At 47.7% G+C, this 18,942-nt stretch overlaps 1 protein-coding gene across 2 annotated transcripts in view; it reads right to left on the reverse strand.

Annotated features, from left to right (window-relative positions):
- The window catches only part of slc23a3 (solute carrier family 23 member 3), a 126,926-nt gene that overhangs the window by 69,619 nt on the left and 38,365 nt on the right, over positions 1 to 18,942 (reverse strand). The window contains exons 5-6 of one of the 2 annotated variants that reach the window (XM_085986801.1): positions 14,099 to 14,280; positions 1,121 to 1,244 (exon numbers count right to left, since the gene is read on the reverse strand). The exons of the other annotated variant lie outside the window; for it this stretch is intronic. Coding sequence (XP_085842927.1) covers positions 1,121 to 1,244; positions 14,099 to 14,280 — 306 coding nt within the window. The remainder of the gene's footprint in view (positions 1 to 1,120; positions 1,245 to 14,098; positions 14,281 to 18,942) is intronic. 2 annotated transcript variants of the gene reach the window in all.

Consider the following 18,942-nt stretch of genomic DNA (forward strand, 5'->3'; position numbering starts at 1 on the left):
TGAGTGAAGAAATTTCTCCTCATCTCAGTCCTCAATGGCCGACCCCTTATCCTGAGATTTGACCCCTAGTTCTAGACTCTGGACACTACGCTGGAAAACTAATGGAACCAAGGATGACATGAACACAGGAACAGGAGTAGACCGTCCTTCCCGGTGTCCTGGACAATATTCATCCCTCAAAGTTTGGCCTTTTGCTCAGGAGGATTGGAATTCAAAAGTGAGGAAGTTATGCTTCAGTCGTAGCCTTGGTCTGGTGTAACTGTGTTCAGTTCTGGTCACCTCACCTCAGGGCTATATTGACCTTGGAGGGGGCGCGGCGCAGGTTCACCGGAATGATACCAGGGCTTAAAGAGTTAAATTATAAGGACAAGTTGCACAGCCCTCAACTCCACTGACCCGTCCGATCCCCATTATCCTCACTCTGAGATTGATAGATTTTTGTATCAAGAGAGATGGAACCAAGGCAGGTAACAAAAGAAAAGACTTGCATTTCTATAGCGCCTTTCACGACCACCAGATGTCCCAAAGCACTTCACAGCCAATGAAGTGCTTTTTTTGAAGTGTAGTCACTGTTGTAATATAGGAAACATGGCAGCCAATTTGCACACAGCAAGCTCCCACAATGTGATAATGATCAGATAATCTGTTTTTTAGTGATGTTGATTGAGGGATAAATATTGGCCAGGCCACCAGGGAGAACTCTCCTGCTCTTCTTCGAAACAGTGACAAGGGATCTTTTACGTCCACCTGAGAGAGCAGACAGGGCCTCGGCTTAACATCCCAACCGAAAGACGGCTCCTCCGACAGTGCAGCATTCCCTCAGTGCTCCACTGGAGGTGACAGCCTAGATTTTTGTGCTCAAGTCTCTGGAGTGGGACTTGAACCCAGAACCTTCTGACCCAGAGGCAAATGTGCTGCCCACTGAGCCACAGCTGACACAGCTGGATGGAGTTGAGAAACAGATCAGCCATGATCTCATTGAATGGCGGAACAGGCTCGAGGGGCTGAATGGCAATATGAGAATAAGTTTGGTCGTGATATCTGTGATCATTAGAATGCCCCTCTCCTTTAAAGCATGTGAGGTGCTGGGATTCTGGACAGAGGGATTGGCAATTCATACCGAAAATATCCTGAAGAGCGGGAAGTGCGTCAAAACATCAAATTCTTTGAATTTCCTCCACCTCCAAATCGGGATATAACAGGACCGCAGATGTTGGGACAAGAGTACAACTAGCAGGACCAACCTGCAAATGGGAGAAAGAAGGGAGGAGAAAGTCATTGCCATTTCATCAAAATTAAAGGAATAAGGAAGAACTTGCATTGAAATAGCGCCGTTCACGACCTCAGGACGTCCCAAAATGCTTTACAGGTAGTGAAGTACTTTTGTGAAATGTTGTAATGTGGGAAACGCGGCCCCAGGACACCGGGGAGAACTCCCCCTGTTCTTCGAAATTGTGGCCGTGGGATCTTTTACGTCCACCTGAGAGAGGGCAGACGGGGCCTCGGTTTAACGTCTCATCCGAAAGACGGCACCTCCGACAGTGCAGCACTCCCTCGGTACTGGCACTGGGAGTGTCAGCCTGGATCTACAACCTTCTGACTTAGAGGTGAGTGCGCTACCCACTGAGCCACAGCTGACAGCTCACACAGTATGGTTCTGTTTCCACTCCCGGGGGTAGCAACCAGAGGACACAGATTTAAGATAATTTTTTAAATTTTTTTTAATTCATTGATGGGATGTGGGCGTCGCTGGCTGGCTAGGCCTGCATTTAATGCCCATCCCTAATTGCCCTTGAGAAGATGGTGGTGAGCCGCCTTCTTGAACCGCTGCAGTCCATATGGTGTAGGTACACCCACAATGCTGTTAGGAAGGGAGTTCCAGGATTTTGGCCCAGCGACAGTGAAGGAACGGCGATACAGGTCCAAGTCAGGACGGTGTGTGGCTTGGAGGGGAACTTGTAGGTGGTGATGTTCCCATGCGTCTGCTGTCCTTGTCCTTCTAAGTGGTAGAGGTCGCAGGTTTGGAAGGTGCTGTTGAAGGAGCTTTGGCGAGTTGCTGCAGTGCATCTTGTAGATGGTACACACTGCAGCCACAGTGCGCTGGTGGTGGAGGGAGTGAATGTTGAAGGTGGTGGATGGATGGGCCCTGACAATAAATCCCCAAAAAACCAAAGTCCTTGTGTTCCAGCAAAGATCCAGACATCAGGGACCCAAAATAAATTTCACACTAGGAACAACCAAAATTGAACAAACCACTAACTACACATACTTGGGCTTAAAAATCAGTTCTACGGGAAATTTTCATCTGGCTGTGAATGAACTGAAAGAGAAAGCAAGAAGGGCTTTCTATGCCATTAAAAAATCAATTCAATAGAAATCCCAATTAGCATTTGGCTCAAAATTTTTAAATCAGTAATTGAACCAATTGCACTCTATGGCAGTGAGGTGTGGGGACCGCTTACACAACAAGAATTTGCAAAATGGGACAAACACCCAATTGAGATCCTACATGCAGAATTCTGTAAAAGTATCCTCCGGACTCAAAGGAAAACCGTAAACAATGCATGCAGGGCAGAACTAGGCCAATATCCATTAATAATCACTATCCAAAAAAGAGCCACCAAATTTTGGAAACACCTAAAAATGAGCAACCCCCACTGCTATCATTACGAAGCCCTGAAATGCCAAGAGAGGACCATAAAGAAGAATACCCTCAGTCAACTAGTCCTGGGACTCAGTGAAGTAACTACTAACACTACTAACAATAACCAGCCCCAGGACAGCGTAACACAAAGAATTCGACCCAACACAATTGTCACTAAGCAAAAGGAAAAATATCCGTCATATTGGGCAGAAACAACAAAAACCCAAAACAAACTCAATTGCTACTTGGCCCTAAACAGACAATACAACATGGCTGATTACCTGACCATGGTAAAGGATAGCAAACTGAGAAAAACCTTGACAATGTACAGACTTAGTGAACATAGCCTGGCGATCGAAAAAGGTAGACACAGGCAGACCCGGCTACCAAGAGAGGACAGGATATGCTCTCACTGCAGTCAGGGAGTGGTGGAGACAGAGATGCACTTCCTCACAACTTGTAGAAAATATCAGGGCATAAGGGAGAATTTCTACCCAAAATTCACAAAAATATGCCCGGAATTCAGAAATTTGAATGACGACCAAAAACTCCCATACCTACTAGGGGAAGAGAGAAATTGTGTAACCTTAGCGGCACACTATGTCACAGCTTGCCATAAACAGAGGGACAACCACTAAATATAAGAAAAGAGTATATACAAATTATATGAGTGTATATTTATATGTATATTTATATGTTCCTGGGACTAGGGACAGGGTCACTGGCAAGGCTTGGAAACTAAGTAGAACCAGGCCTGGTTAGTACCTGGAGGGGTGACCATCAGGGAAGACCAGGTGCAGAAGGTCACAGAAGGAGCCCTGAGGAGGGGCGGTTGGTGAGAAGGTCACGGAAGGAGCCCTGGGAGGGGCGGCTGGTGAGCAGGCCCGGGCGTTGGGCTGAAGATTGTCGAACAGGAGGAATGGTGGAAATGGAATGGCGGCGCGCACAGACGCAGCGGCTTTGCTCCTCCCAGGACGGTGCTATTTACGTTTAATGTTAATGTTATTTGTACTGGACTCATGGGAGCTTGCAAGATCACATTTCGTTGTTCATGTACTTGTGCATTGTACAATGACAATAAAGTTGAATTATTATTATTATTATATCTGTTTATACACTGTATGGATAGATCTGTGTTTATGTGTTCAACCATGAATGTTTTTCGATGCTTTGGCAACATAAGATGTACCTTGTCATGCCAATAAAGCGATTTGAATTGAATTGGATGGAGTGCCAATCAAGCGGGCTGCTTTGTCCTGGATGGTGTCAAGCTTCTTGAGTGTTGTTGGAGCTGCACTCATCCAGGCAAGTGGAGAGTATTCCATCACACTCCTGACTTGTGCCTTGTAGATGGTGGAAAGGCTTTGGGGAGTCAGGAGGTGAGACACTCGCCGCAGAATTCCCAGCCTCTGGCCTGCTCTTGTAGCCACAGTATTTATATGGCTGGTCCAGTTCAGTTTCTGATCAATGGTAACCCCCAGGATGTTGATAGTGGGGGATTCAGCGATGGTAATGCCATTGAATGTCAAGGGGAGATGGTTAGAGTCTCACTTGTTGGAGATGGTCATTGCCTGGCACTTGTGTGGTGCAAATGTTACTTGCCACTTGTCAGCCCAAGTCTGAATGTTGTCCAGGTCTTGCTGCATATGGACACGGACTGCGTCAGTATCTGACGAGTCTCGAATGGTGCTGAACAATGTGCAATCATCAGCGAATATCCCCACTTCTGACCTTATGATGGAGGGAAGGTCATTGATGAAACAGCTGAAGATGGTTGGGCCTAGGACACTGCCCTGAGGAACTCCTGCAGTGATGTCATGTGATTGAGATGAATGACCTCCAACAACCACAGCCAACTTCCTTTGTGCTAGGTATGATTCCAACCAATGGAGAGTTTTCCCCTTGATTCCCATTGACTTCAGTTTTGCTAGGGCTCCTTGATGCCACACTCGATCAAATGCTGCCTTGATGTCAAGGGCAGTCACTCTCACCTCATCTCTTGAGTTCAGCTCTTTTGTCCATGTTTGGACCAAGGCTGTAATGAGGTCAGGAGCTGAGTGGCCCTGGCGGAACCCAAACTGGGCGTCAGTTAGCAGGTTATTGCTGAGTAAGTGCCGCTTGATAGCACTGTCGACGACACCTTCCATCACTTTGCTGATGATTGAGAGTAGACTGATGGGACGGTAATTGGCCGGGTCGAATTTGTCCTGCTTTTTGTAGACAGGACATACTTGGGCAATTTTCCACATTGCCGGGTAGATGCCAGTGTTGTAGCTGTACTGGAACAGCTTGGCTAGGGGCGCAGCTAGTTCTGGAGCACAAGTCTTCAGTACTATTGCCGGAATGTTCTCAGGGCCTTTGCAGTATCCAGTGTCTTCAGCCGTTTCTTGACATCACGTGGAGTGAATTGAACGGGCTGAAGACTGGCATCTGTGATGCTGGGGACCTCAGGAGGAGGCCGAGATGGATCATCCACTCGGCACTTCTGGCTGAAGGTAGTTGCAAATGCTTCAGCCTTGTCTTTTGCACTCACGTGCTGGGCTCCACCATCATTGAGGATGGGGATATTTTTGGAGCCTCCTCCTCCTGTTAACTGTTTAATTGTCCACCACCACTCACGACTGGATGTGGCAGGACTGCAGAGCTTTGATTTGATCCGATGGTTGTGAAATCGCTTAGCTCTGTCTATCTCATGTTGCTTCCGTTGTTTGGCATGCAAGTAGTCCTGTGTTGTAGCCTCACCAGGTTGACACCTCATTTTTTGGTATGCCTGGTGCTATTCCCGGCATGCTCTCCTGCACTCTTCGTTAAACCAAGAACCAGAGGGGGAGATGAGATTTTTTCTAACGCAGCGAGTTGTTGTGATCTGGAATGCGCTGCCTGAAAGGGCGGTGGAAGCAGATTCAATAGTAACTTTCAAAAGGGGAATTGGATAAATACTTGAAAAAGAAAAAATTTCCAGGGCTATGGGGAAAGAGCAGGGGAGTGTGACTAATTGGACAGCTCTTGCAAAGAGCCGGCACAGGCACGATGTGCCGAAAGGCCTCCTTCTGTGCTGTGAGATTCTATGATTCTAGGCCGGGCGGAATCTGTGCATTTACCAATTAACAAAAGTGAAGCAAATGCTCCACCTAGTGGAACTCAAGGGAACTGTGGGTTGGCTTCAGGTCAATTGCTTTTCACATCGAATCTGCAGCACAGAAACAGGCCATTCAGCTCAACGGGTCCGCACGGGCCTCCTCCCATTCTAATTACCTCATCCCGCCCGGCCCCCGTATCCCGTCCCCCTCATGTAATGCATCGAGCCTTCCCTTAAATGTGTCAATCTGCCTCACCCGCTCTGCGTGGCAGCAAGTTCCACATTCTCGCCACTCTCTGGGTAAAGAAGTTTCTCATGAACTCTTTACTTGATCTGTTAGTGACTTATCCTTTATTTAAGCCCCCTTTTTCTGCACTCCCCGTGTGCACCCAATCGAACCCCTTCGTCATTTTAAAGAAAGATGAGATTCATTTCCTGCTCCCTCGACCCGACACCCACCAAACTGCTGACCCCCCAACTTCCTTTCCTGGCTCCCATGTTAGCTGACATTGTTACCGGTTCTCTCGCCTCAGGTACTGTCCCCCTCTCCCTCAAATCTGCCGTCATCACCCCTCTCCTAAAAAAAAAACCCCTTCTCTTCTGTCCTTGCAAGTAATCGCCCCATCTCCAACCTCCCTTTCCTCTCCAAAGTCCTTGAACGTGTTGTCGCCTCCCAAATCCGTGCCCAGCTTTCCCTCGACTCCATGTTTGAATCCCTCCAATCAGGTTTCCGCCCCTGCTACAGAACCGAAACGGCTCTCATCAAAGTCACAAATGACATCCTATATGTCTGCGACAAAGGTAAGCTATCCCTCCTCGTCCTTCTCCTCCACCTAATCGTAGCCAAAGAATGGGCGGACATGTGGCAGGTGAAATTTAACGCAGAAAAATGCAAAATGATATATTTTGGTAGGAAGACGAGAGGCAATATAAGCTAAAGGGTAAATTCTAAAGGGGGTGCATGAACAGAGAGACCTGGGGATATATGTGCACAAATCGTTGAAGGTGGCAGGGCAGGTTGAGAAAGCAATTAACAAAGCTTACGGGATCCTGGGCTTCATAAGTAGAGGCAGAGAGTACAAAAGCAAGGAAGTTATGATGAACCTTTATAAAACACTGGCTCGGCCTCAACTGGAGTATTGTGTCTAATTCTGGGCACCGCACTTTAGGAAGGATGTGAAGGCATTAGAGAGGATGCAGAAAAGATTTACAAGAATGGTTCTAGGGATGAGGGACTTCAGTTACGTGGATAGACTGGAGAAGCTGGGGTTGTTCTCCTTAGAGCAGAGAAGGTTGAGAGGAGATTTGATAGAGGTGTTCAAAATCATGAGGGGTCTGGACAGAGTAGAGAGAGAGAAACTGTTCCCATTGGCGGAGGAGTCGAGAACCAGAGGACACAGATTTAAGGTGATTGGCAGAAGAACCAAAGGCGACATGAGGAAAAACTTTTTTACTCAGCGAGTGGTTAGGATCTGGAATGCACTGCCTGAGAGGGTGGTGGAGGCAGGTTTGATTGTGGCTTTCAAAAGGGAGTTGGATAAATACCTGAAGGAAAAGAAATTGCAGGGCTACAGGGAAAGGGCGGAGGGAGTGGGACTAGCTGAAGTGCTCTTGCAGAGAGCTGGCACGGGCTCGATGGGCCGAATGACCTCCTTCTGTGCTGTAACCATTCTATGATTCTATGATCAGCTGCAATGGCTTCTCTTCCCGCTCCCTCATCGTTACCTCTGGTGTCCCCCAAGGATCTATCCTTGGCCCTCTCCTATTTCTCATCTACATGTTGCCCCTTGGTGACATCATCCGAAAACACAGCATGAGTTTCCACGTGCACGCTGACGACACCCAGCTCTACCTCACCACCACTTCTCTCGACCCCTCCACGGTGTCTAAATTGTCAGACTGCTTGTCTGACATACAATTCTGGATGAGCAGAAATTTGCTCCAATTAAATATTGGGAAGATCAAAGCCGTTGTCTTCGGTCCCCGCCACAAAGTCCGTTCCCTAGTCACTGACTCCATCCCTCTCCCCGGGAACTGTCTAAGGCTGAACCAGGCTGTTCGCAACCTTGGTGTCGTATTTGATCCCGAAATGAGCTTCCGACCACATATCTGCTCCATAACTAAGACCGCCTACTTCCACCTCCGTAACATCGCCCGTCTCTGCCCCTGCCTCAGCTCATCCGCTGCTGAAACCCTCATCCAAGCCTTTGTTACCTCGAGACTTGACTATTCCAACGCACTCCTGGCTGGCCTCCCACATTCCACCCTACGTAAACTTGAGTTCATCCAAAACTCGGCTGTCCGTGTCCTAACTCGCACCAAGTCCCGTTCGCCCATCACCCCTGTGCTCGCTGACCTACATTGGCTCCCGGTTAAGGAGCGCCTCGATTTTAAAATTCTCATCCTTGTTTTCAAATCCCTCCATGGCCTCGCCCCTCCCTATCTCTGTAATCTGCTCCTGCCCCACAACCCCCCGAGATATCTGCGCTCCTCTAATTCTGCCCACTTGAGCATCCCTGATTATAATCGCTCAATCTTTGGTGGCCGTGCCTTCTGTTGCCGAGACCCTGAGCTTTGAAATTCCCTCCCTAAACGTCTCCACCTCTCTCTCCTCCTTTCAGATGCTCCTTAAAACCTCCCTCTTTGACCAAACACCTGTCCTAATATCTCCTTATGTGGCTCGGTGTCAAATTTTGTTTGATAATCGCTCCTGTGAAGCTCCTTGGGATGTTTTACTAGGTTAAAGTCGCTCTATAAATACAAGTTGTTATTGTTGAAAGAACATGCATTTCTGCGGCGCCTTTCACGACCTCAGGACGTTCCAAATTGCTTTACAGCCAAATGAAGTAATTGTGAAGCGTAGTCATTGTTGTAATGCAGGAAATTCTCTCAGGTCTCCTCTTAGTTGTCTCTTTTCCAGAGGAAAGCGTCCCAGCCTGCTCAATCTTTCCTGATAGCTGCACCCTCTCAATTCTGACAACATCCTTGTATCTCCAGTGCTTCAATATCCTTCTTGTCGTACGGAGACCCCGGGGGCGGTGGGGTGGGGGTAGGGGGGTTGAAATTGGTTTCCAACAGTAGTGCAAATGGGCAGCATGTTGTACATTGTGCTCATTTTTCTATTACACTGACGTCTACAGGCAGATATAGTGCGGGGTGTAAAACAGGCTCCTGATTCGCTCGGAGAGTGTTTTGTGCTTCAGGAGCCTGTGCTTCAATTTCAACCCAACCCGGAACTGGGCACAGAACTCCAAGTGCTGTCTAACCAAGGCTCGATATAAATTTGACATTGCTTCCCTTCTTTTTCGCATTCTATTCCTCTAGAAATGAACCCCGGTGCTTTGTTTGCACTCTTTATGGCCTCGGCGACTTGCGTTGCTACTTTGAGCAAATGTAATGTGGAGAAATGTGAAGTTATCCACTTTTGGTAGGAAAAGCAGAATATTTTTTAAATGGTGAGAGATTGGGAAATGTTGGTGTTCAGAGGGACCTGGGTGTCCTTGTACAAGAATCACTGAAAGTTAACATGCAGGTACAGCAAGCAATTAGGAAAGCAAATAGTATGTTGGCCTTTATTACAAGAGGATTTAAGTATAAGAGTAAAGACATCTCACTGCAATTATATAGGGCCCTGGTGAGACCACACCTGGAGTATTGTGTCCAGTTTTGGTCTCCTTACCTGAGGAAGGATATACTTGCCTTAGAGGGAATGCAACGAAGGTTCACCAGACTGGTTCCTGGGATGGGGGAATTGTCCTGAGGAGAGATTGAGTAGACTAGGCCTATATTCTCTGGAGTTTAGAAGAATGAGAGGTGATCTCATTGAAACATACAAAATTCTTACAGGGCTTGACAGGGTAGATGCTGGGAGGATGTTTCCCCTGGCTGGGGAGTCTAGAACCAGGGGTCACAGTCTCAGAATAAGGGGTTGGCCATTTAAGACTGAGATGAGGAGAAACTTCTTCACTCAGAGGGTGGTGAATCTTTGGAATTCTCTACCCCAGAGGGCTGTGGAGGCTCAGTCGTTGAGTATATTCAAGACAGAGATCGATAGATTTTTAGATATTAAGGGAATCAAGGGATATGGGGATAGGGTAGGAAAGTGGAGTTGAGGTAGAAGATCAGCCATGATCTCATTGAATGGCAGAGCAGGCTCGAGGGGCCGAATGGCTGACTCCTGCTCCTATTTCTTATGTCTTTATTCCCCAGACCCCATTTAGTTTCTTGCCTTCCAAGGAGTGAGAGGCCTCCTTATTCCTCCTGCCAAAATGAACCACCTCACACATTTCACTGTATTGAGCTTCAGCCGCCCACTCTACAAACCTGCGGGTTCGATCCTGCCTTTCCACAGCTGAGAATTACCAAAGTGATCGGAGGTGCAAACACAGAAGAGGCCTGGGCCCCCTTTGTCCCTTCCTCACCCAGGAGGCCACTCGAAGTGCTGAGCTCCTTAGCAATGGGAAGGTAGGGACAGGAGGAGGCCATTCAGCCCCTCGAGCCTCTTCACCCATTCAATGAGATCAGGGCTGGTCTCGATCTTAACTCCCTCCGCTCGCCTTGGTTCCATCACCCTTAATACTCTCGCCTAACAAAAATCTAGCGATCTCAGTTTTGGAATTTTTGATTGACCCCCAGCCTCGGCAGCTTTTTGGGGGAGAGAGTTCCAGATTTCCACTCCCCTTTGTGTGAAGAAGTGCTTCCTGACATCACCCTGAGCGGCCTAGCTCTAATTTTAAGGTTCTGCCCCCTTGCTCGGGACTCCCCTCCACCCCCCCCCCCGCCCCCCCACCACCAGAGGAAATCGTTTCTCTCTATCTACCCCTATCAACTAGCTTTAGAAATGACATCCCCTCACACCTTAATGGGCTCTTTTTCTTAATAGTGCCGTCGGACCTTTGAGGCCACATGACGGGGCAGACGTCAGTTTAACGTCTCATCTGAAGACTGGTGCATCTTCATCTCTTCCCTGGAGCCCACTGTTAAGGAAGTGGTAACCGGGTACTGAGAAAAATCATAACATGATTAGGCAGAGTCAACATAGTTTTATGAAAGGGAAATCATCTTTGACAAATTTATTAGAGTTTTTTGAGGATGTAACTAGCAGGGTAGATAAAGGGGAACCAGTGGATGTAGTATATTTGGATTTCCAAAAGGCATTCGATAAGGTGCCTCATAAAAGGTCGTTACGCAACTTAAGGGCTCATGGGGTTGGGGGTAATGTATTAGAACGAATAGAGGATTGGTTAACAGACAGAAAACAGAGAGTCGGGATAAATGGGTCATTTTCCGGTTGGCAGGCTGTAGCTAGTGGGGTGCCGCAAGGATCAGTGCTTGGGCCACAGCTATTTACAATCTATATTAATGTCTTGGATGAAGGGACCGAGTGTAATGTATCCAAGTTTGCTGACGATACAAAGCTAGGTGGGACAGTAAGCTGTCAGGAGGATGCAGAGAGCCTGCAAAGGGATATCGACAGGTTAAATGAGTGGGCAATAAGGTGGCGATGGAGTACAATGTGGTGAAATGTGAGGTTATTCACTTTGGTAGGAAGAATAGAAAACAGAATACTTTTTATATGGTGAGAAACTATTAAATGTTGGTGTTCAGAGAGATTTGGGTTTCCTCGTACAGGAAACACAGAGAGCTGGCATGCAGATACAGCAAGCAATTAGGAAGGCCAATGGCATGTTGGCCTTTATTGCTGGAGGGTTGGAGTATAAGAGTAAGGAAGTCTTGCTACAATTGTACAGGGCCTTGGGGAGACCACACCTGGAGTTCTGCGCACAGTTTTGGTCTCTTTATTTAAGGAAGGATATACTTGCCTTGGAGGCGGTGCAACGAAGGTTCACTAGATTGATTCCTGGGATGAGAGGGTTGTCCTATGAGGAGAGATTGAGTCGACTAGGCCTAAACTCTCTGGAGTTTAGAAGAGTGAGTGGTGATCTCATTGAAACATATAAGATTCTGAGGGGGATTGACAGGGTAGATGCTGAGAGGTTGTTTCCCCTGGCTGGAGTGTCTAGAACTAGGGGTCACAGTCTCAGGATAAGGGGCCGGCCATTTAAGACTGAGATGAGGAGGAATTTTTTCACTCATGGGGTTGTGAATCTTTGGCATTCTCTGCCCCAGAGAGCTGTGAATGCTGAATCGTTGAGTATATTGAAGGCTGAGATTGATAGATTTTTGGACTCTAGGGGAATCGAGGGATCTGGCGATCGGGCAGGAAAGTGGAGTTGAGGTCGAAGATCAGCCATGATCTTATTGAATGGAGGAGCAGGCTCGAGGGGCCGAATGGCCGACTCCTGCTCCTAATTCTTATGTTCTTATGTTCACCATTTTGCCACCAGGTGGCACTGTGCTCCACGAATAGACCTGCTACCCTCTTGTCTTTGGCATTTGACAGATGGACTCTCGGTTCAACAGGAGCGTCTAATAACAAAACCCATGGTACCTGCTCCCAGGTTGTCTACACTCCCTCTTATGTTTGTTTTTAAACTAACAGGTGCTAGCCGTGGTTCAGTTGGGCAGCACCCTTGCCTCCTGAGTCAGGGTCCCACTCCAGAGACTTGGGCACAGAATCTCGGCCGACGCTCCCGGTGCAGTACTGAGGGAGCGCTGCCAATTTCCAGGCGAGCCGTTAAACCGAGGCGCTGTCTGTCCATTCAGTTGAAGATCCCATGATATTGTTTGACGAGCGGAGAGATCTCCTGGTGATCTGGCCAATACTGGCCCCTCAACCAGCCCTCTAAAAATGTAAGACTTGTCACACGTCATCGTTGTTTGCAGGGCCTTGCTGTTCACAGATTGATTGCTGTGTGTGCCTACACTTATAAAAAGTAATTAGTTGACCCTAAAGTGCTCTGGAATGTTCTGAGGTCGTCAAAGGCACTTCTTCAACCAAATGAAAGTACTTGCATTTATATAGCGCCTTTCACACCCTCAATGTCCCAACGCACTTTACAGCCAATGAAGTGCTTTTGAAGTGTAGTCACTGTTGTAATGTAGGAAACGTGGCAACCAATTTGCGCAGCGCAAGATCCCACAAACAGCAAATGACCAGGTGATCTGTTTCAGTGATGTTGGTTGAGGGATAAATATTGGCCCAGGACACCGGGGAGAACTCCCCTTGCTCTTCTTTGAAATAGTGGCCGTGGGATCTTTTACACCCACCTGAGAGGGCAGACAGAGCCTCGGTTTAACATCTCATCTGAAAGACGGCCCCCTCCGACAGTGCAGCACTCCCTCAGCACTGCACTGGGAGTGTCAGCCCGGATTTTTGCGCTCCAGTCTCCGGAGTGGGACTTGAACCCACAACCTTCTGACTCAGAGGCGAGAGTGCTACCCACTGAGCCATGGAATAGCCAGAAGTGCAGGTCGCTTTGCTGCTTGCGGGACCTTGCTGTGCGCAACATGGTGGTCTACGCGACATGGGGCACTGCGCTTGGAAGGAATTCGCTGTATGTAAGGCTGTTCTTTCTTTTTCTTAAAGCTTGCACAAGATTGCCGCTGGTCGGCTGAGCAACGTCTTAATCAAGAGAATAGTAATTGTTCTCTGCCGGATGACAGTGGCAATATTCTAATGGATGGTGACTGCAGGGGTGACCTGATACAGGTCATTAAGATGATGAAAGGGTTCGATAGGGTAGATGTGGAGAAGATGTTTCCACTTGTGGAGGAGATCAGAACAAGGGGCCATAAATAGACAGTCACTAATAAATCCAATAGGGAATTCAGGAGAAACTTCTTTACCCAGAAAGTGGTTAGAATGTGGAACTCGCTACCACAGGGAGTGCTTGAAGCGAATAGTCATAGAGTCATAGAGTTATACAGCACAGAAAGAGGCCTTCGGCCCATCGTGTCCGCGCCAGCCATCAAGCCCTGTCTATTCTAATCCCATTTTCCAGCACTTGGTTCATAGCCTTGTATGCTATGGCATTTCAAGTGCTCATCTAAATGCTTCTTGAATGTTGTGAGGGTTCCTGCCTCTACCGCCCTTTCAGGCAGTGAGTTCCAGATTCCAACCACCCTCTGGATGAAAAAGTTTTTCCTCAAATCCCGTCTAAACCTCCTGCCCCTTACCTTGAAGCTATGCCCCCTTGTTATTGACCCCTCTACTAAGGGGAAAAGTTCCTTTCTATCTATAGTATAGATGCATGTAAGGGGAAACTGGATAAGCACATGAGGGAGAAAGGAATAGAGGGATATGTTGATGGGGTGAGATGAAGTGGGGTGGGAGGAGGCTGGTGTGGACCAACTGGGCCGAAAGGCCTGTTTCTGTGCTGTGAATTCACTGTAATAATAAATCACCACAGTAGACAATTGATTTTTTTTCCCCACTCGGGTCGGATTGAAATCATTCGTCGAGTTATACTTACAGGGCGGTGACGCCCCAGTGCGATGAGCTGAACTGTGCTGCCTCCTTATAACAGGACAGGCCGATTATCGAAAGCATGGGTGCCAGCACCATTGGCCCACAATGTCGGGACGTCAGACCCTGGAGCCCCGAGAGTCCCAGCAACACTTGTAGGATTCCAGAAACAACAACCGCTCCCCGTATCTGCAAACACCCAAAAACAAACAGCAGTTAAACCCTCTCCTTTCAGCTCCTCCCTTCCCACTGTCCAGGGCCCCAAACACCCCTTCCAGGTGAAACGGACGATTTACTTGTACTTCTTGCAATTTAATATACTGTATTCGCTGCTCACGATGCGGTCTCCTCTACATTGGGGAGACCAAACGCAGATTGGGCGACCGCTTTGCGGAACGCCTCTGTTCAATCCGTAAGGGTGACCCCGAGCTTCCGGTCGCCTGTCACTTTAATTCTCCACCCCACTCCCGCTCTGACCTCTCAATCCTCGGCCTCTTACACTGTTCCAATGAAGTTCAACAGAAGCTCGAGGAACAGCACCTCATCTTTCAATTAGGCACTTTACAGCCTTCTGTACTCAACATAGAGTTCAATAATTTCAGATCATAACCACTGCTCACATTTTTTTGGACAGCAAGTGTTGGTAATGATTCTGCTATTCCCATTTACAGCTCCTCTAGACCCATCTTTTGTTTCTTTACTTGTCCCATTACCTCCCCCTTTCTCCTCACCCCATCATCCCTCTGGTCATTTAATCTCTCCTGCCTTCCACCCTCTCACAGACCTTCCCTTTTGTTCTTTCCTCCCCTCCCACACGTTCCCTGCCCCTGCACTTGCTTAAAAACCTGGTACATCTCGAACCTTCGCCAGTTCTGACGAAGGGTCACCGACCTGAAACATTAACTCTGTTTCTCTCTCCACAGATGCTGCCTGACCCGCTGAGTATTTCCAGCATTTTCTGCTTTTATTTCAGATTTCCAGCATCCGCAGTGTTTTGTTATTGAGTTGAACTTTGCTGTCTGGATTCTGCGACTGGCAGCAGCCCAGGGTCATGTTCCCGATGGCCGGGGAGTCCAGAACCAGGGGTCACAGTCTAAGGATAAGGGGTAAGCCATTTAGGACAGAGATGAGGAGGAATTTCTTCACCCAGAAAGTGGTGAACCTGTGGAATTCTCTACCACAGAAGGCAGTTGAGGCCAATTCATTAAATATATTCAAGAAGGAGTTGGATATATTTCTTAAGGCTAAAGGGATCAAGGGATATGGAGAGAAAGCAGGGACAGGGTACTGAATTTGGATGATCAGCCATGATCTCATTGAATGGTGGAGCAGGCTCGAGGGGCCGAATGGCCTACTCCTGCTCCTATCTTCGATGTTTCTATCCATCAGAACAGGAGGAGGACATTCAGCCCCTCGAGCCTGTTCCACCATTCAGTGAGATCATGGCTGATCTGTAACTCCGCCCCATCCACCCGCCTTCGCTCCATATACCCTTGTCTAGCAAAAAGCTATCGCTCTCAGATTTAAAATTATTAATTGAGCTTTGCATCTACTGCTTTGTGTGGGAGAGAGTTCCACACTGCTACCACCCTTTGTGTGAAGAAGTGGTTCCTAACTTCTCTCCTGAATGGCCTGGCTCTGATTTTAAGGTTCGGTCCCCTTGTCCGAGACTCCCTCACCAGCAGAAAAAGTTTCTCTCTGTCTACCCGAACATTTCCTTGCAAAATCCTAAAATTCTCAATCACATCACCCTTTAACCTTCTATATTCCAGGGACTACAAGCCTAGTTTATGCAATCTCTCCTCATAATCTAACCCTTGGAGCCCTGGTAACATTCTGGTGAATCTGTGCTCCCTCCAAGGCCAATCTATCCTTCCTAAGGTGCGGTGCCCAAAACTCTACACAGTGCTCCAGATGTGGTCTAACCAGGGCTTTGTACAGCTGTAGCAAAACTTCCTCCCCGTTATGTTCTAGCCCTCCAGATGTAAAGGCTAACATTCCATTAGCCTTTTTGGATTAATTTTTGTCCAGATTTTTTCATCTCCATCAAGCTCTCCCAGAGTCCCCACCTTGTCAAATCCTCCTCACTCCACCCATGATCCTGCAGTCTGCAACAGCCTTTATTTTTTGTTTTCGGGATGTGGGCTGATGCCATCATTTATCACCCACCCCCCCAGTTGCCGAGGGAAGGTGGTGGTGGGCCTTCTACTTGAAGCATCTGTGCTACAAAGAGTGGCTTGCCAGGCCATAAGAACATAAGAAATAGGAGCAGGAGTAGGCCATTCGGCCCCTCGAGCCTGCTCCGCCATTCAATGAGATCATGGCTGATCTTCTACCTCATCTCCACTTTCCTGCACTATCCCCATATCCCTTGATTCCATAATACCCAAAAATCTATCGATCTCTGTCTTGAATATACTCAACGACTGAGCCTCCACAGCCCTCTGGGGTAGAGAATCCCAAAGATTCACCACCCTCTGAGTGAAGAAATTTCTCCTCATCTCAGTCCTAAATGGCCGACCCCTTATTCTGAGACTGTGACCCCTGGTTCTAGACTCCCCAGCCAGGGGAAACAACCTCTCTGCATCTACCCTGTCAAGTGCTGTAAGAATTTTGTATGTTTCAATGAGATCACCTCTCATTCTTCAGGAGCCGTTAAGAATCACCATATGGAACACCACCACCTCCAAGTTCCCCTCCAAGTCACACACCATCCTGACTTGGAAATATATCGGCCGTTCCTTCATCGTCGCTGAGTCAAAATCCTGGAACTCTCTCCCTAACAGCGCTGTGGAAGTACCATCACCACACGGACTGTAGCGGTTCAAGAAGGCGGCTCACCACCGCCTTCTCAAGGGCAAGTAGGGATGGGCAATAAATGCCGGCCTTGCCAGCGACGCCCACATCCCATGAATGAATAAAGAAAAAAAAATCAACTGCCAGACCGGGGTAAGGAAGTCAGCTTCCGTTCCCTGAAGGACATTAGTGGGTTTGATGTCTGCTCCTTCATTCATCTCCCCTAAGCTCAGGATCTGCACTGAAGAGTTGCTCTGCCTCATACACTCCAACTCCAACACAGCCTAGTGTTGATGCAGAGCTTAAAGCTTCTTAGGTTCTCCCTTACTTCAACCTCCCAGTGTAAAACTCATCCAGGCATTTAAGGGGAAGCTCGATCAGTACACGAGGGAGAAAGGCAGAGAGGGTTAAGATAAGAACATAAGAAATAGGAGCAGGAGTAGGCCAATCGGCCCCTCGAGCCTGCTCCACCATTCAATAAGATCATGGCTGATCTGATCCTAACCTCAAATCTTCTATCACTCTCCATCCACCCGAACCCATGTGATCTCCCGGAAGAGGCGAAAAACCAGATAAAAGACCCAATGGCCAATTTGGGAGAAGAAAATCTGGGAAATTCCTCTCCGACCCATCTAGGCGATCGAAACTCGTCCAGGAGATCACTCTGTCCCTATATTTTCAACAGTACTTACCTTCTGTAAAGGCGATCTCCACCCCAGCCAGGAACAGGAATAAAACCATCTCCTGAAATCTAACACAGAATTAGAACACAGTAGGAGAAGAACCAGGCTACACGGCCCCTGGGCCCACTCCACTACCCACAGGGCCATGACCATTCCGAACCTAGACTCATGTCCAATTTCCTGCCCGCTCCCTGTAACCCTTAATTCCCTTTACTTCTAGGAAACTATCTATTTCTGTTTTAAATTTATTTAATGATGTAGCTTCCACAGTTTTCTGGGGCAGCAAATTCCACAAACCTACCACCCTCTGAGTGAAGAAGTTTCTCCTCATCTCAGTTTTGAAAGAGAAGCCCCTTATTCTAAGATTATGCCCCCTAGTTCTAGTTTCACCCATCATTGGGAACATCCTCACCGCATCCACCCGATCAAGCCCCTTCACAATCTTATATGTTTCAATAAGATCGCCTCTCATTCTTCTGAACTCCAATGAGTAGAGTCCCAATCTACTCAACCTCTCCTCCTATGACCACCCCCTCATCCCCGGGATTAACCGAGTGAACCTTCTTTGTACTGACTCGAGAGCAAGTATGTCTTTTCTTAAGTATGGACACCAAAACTGTATGCAGTATTCCAGGTGCGGTCTCACCAATACCTTGTACAACTGCAGCAATACCTCCCTGTTTTTACATTCTATCCCCCTAGCAATAAAAGCCAACATTCCATTGGCCTTCTTGATCACTTGCTGCACCTGCATACTAACTTTTTGAGTTTCGTGCACCAGGACCCCCAGATCCCTTTGTACTACAGTACTTTCCAGTTTCTTGCCATTAAGATAATAACTTGCTCTATGATTTTTCCTGCCAAAGTGCATAACCTCACACTTTCCAGTATTGTATTCCATCTGCCAAATCTCTGCCCACTTACTTAGCCTGTCTATGTCCCTTTGCAGGTTTTTTATGTCCTCCTCACTCACTACTTTCCGTCCCATCTTTGTATCATCTGCAAACTTTGATATGTTACACTCGGTCCCCTTCTCCAAATCGGTAATATAGATTGTAAAGAGTTGGGGACCCAGCACTGACCCCTGCGGAACACCACTAGTTACTGGTTGCCAGTCTGAGAACGAACCATTTATCCCAACTCTCTGCTTTCTGTTAGAGAGCCAATCCTCCACCCACGCCAGAATATTACCCCCAATCCCGTGATTTTTTATCTTGAGCAATAATCTTTTGTGTGGCACCTTGTCAAATGCCTTTTGGAAGTCTAAATACACTACGTCCACTGGTTCCCCTTTATCCACCCTATATGTTACTTCCTCAAAAAACTCAAGCAAATTTGTCAAACATGACTTCCCCTTCATGAAACCATGCTG

Source organism: Somniosus microcephalus, chromosome 4 (genome assembly GCF_052327205.1).
Source record: "Somniosus microcephalus isolate GS21.2 chromosome 4, FLI_Smic_1.0, whole genome shotgun sequence".
NCBI lineage: Eukaryota > Metazoa > Chordata > Chondrichthyes > Squaliformes > Somniosidae > Somniosus > Somniosus microcephalus.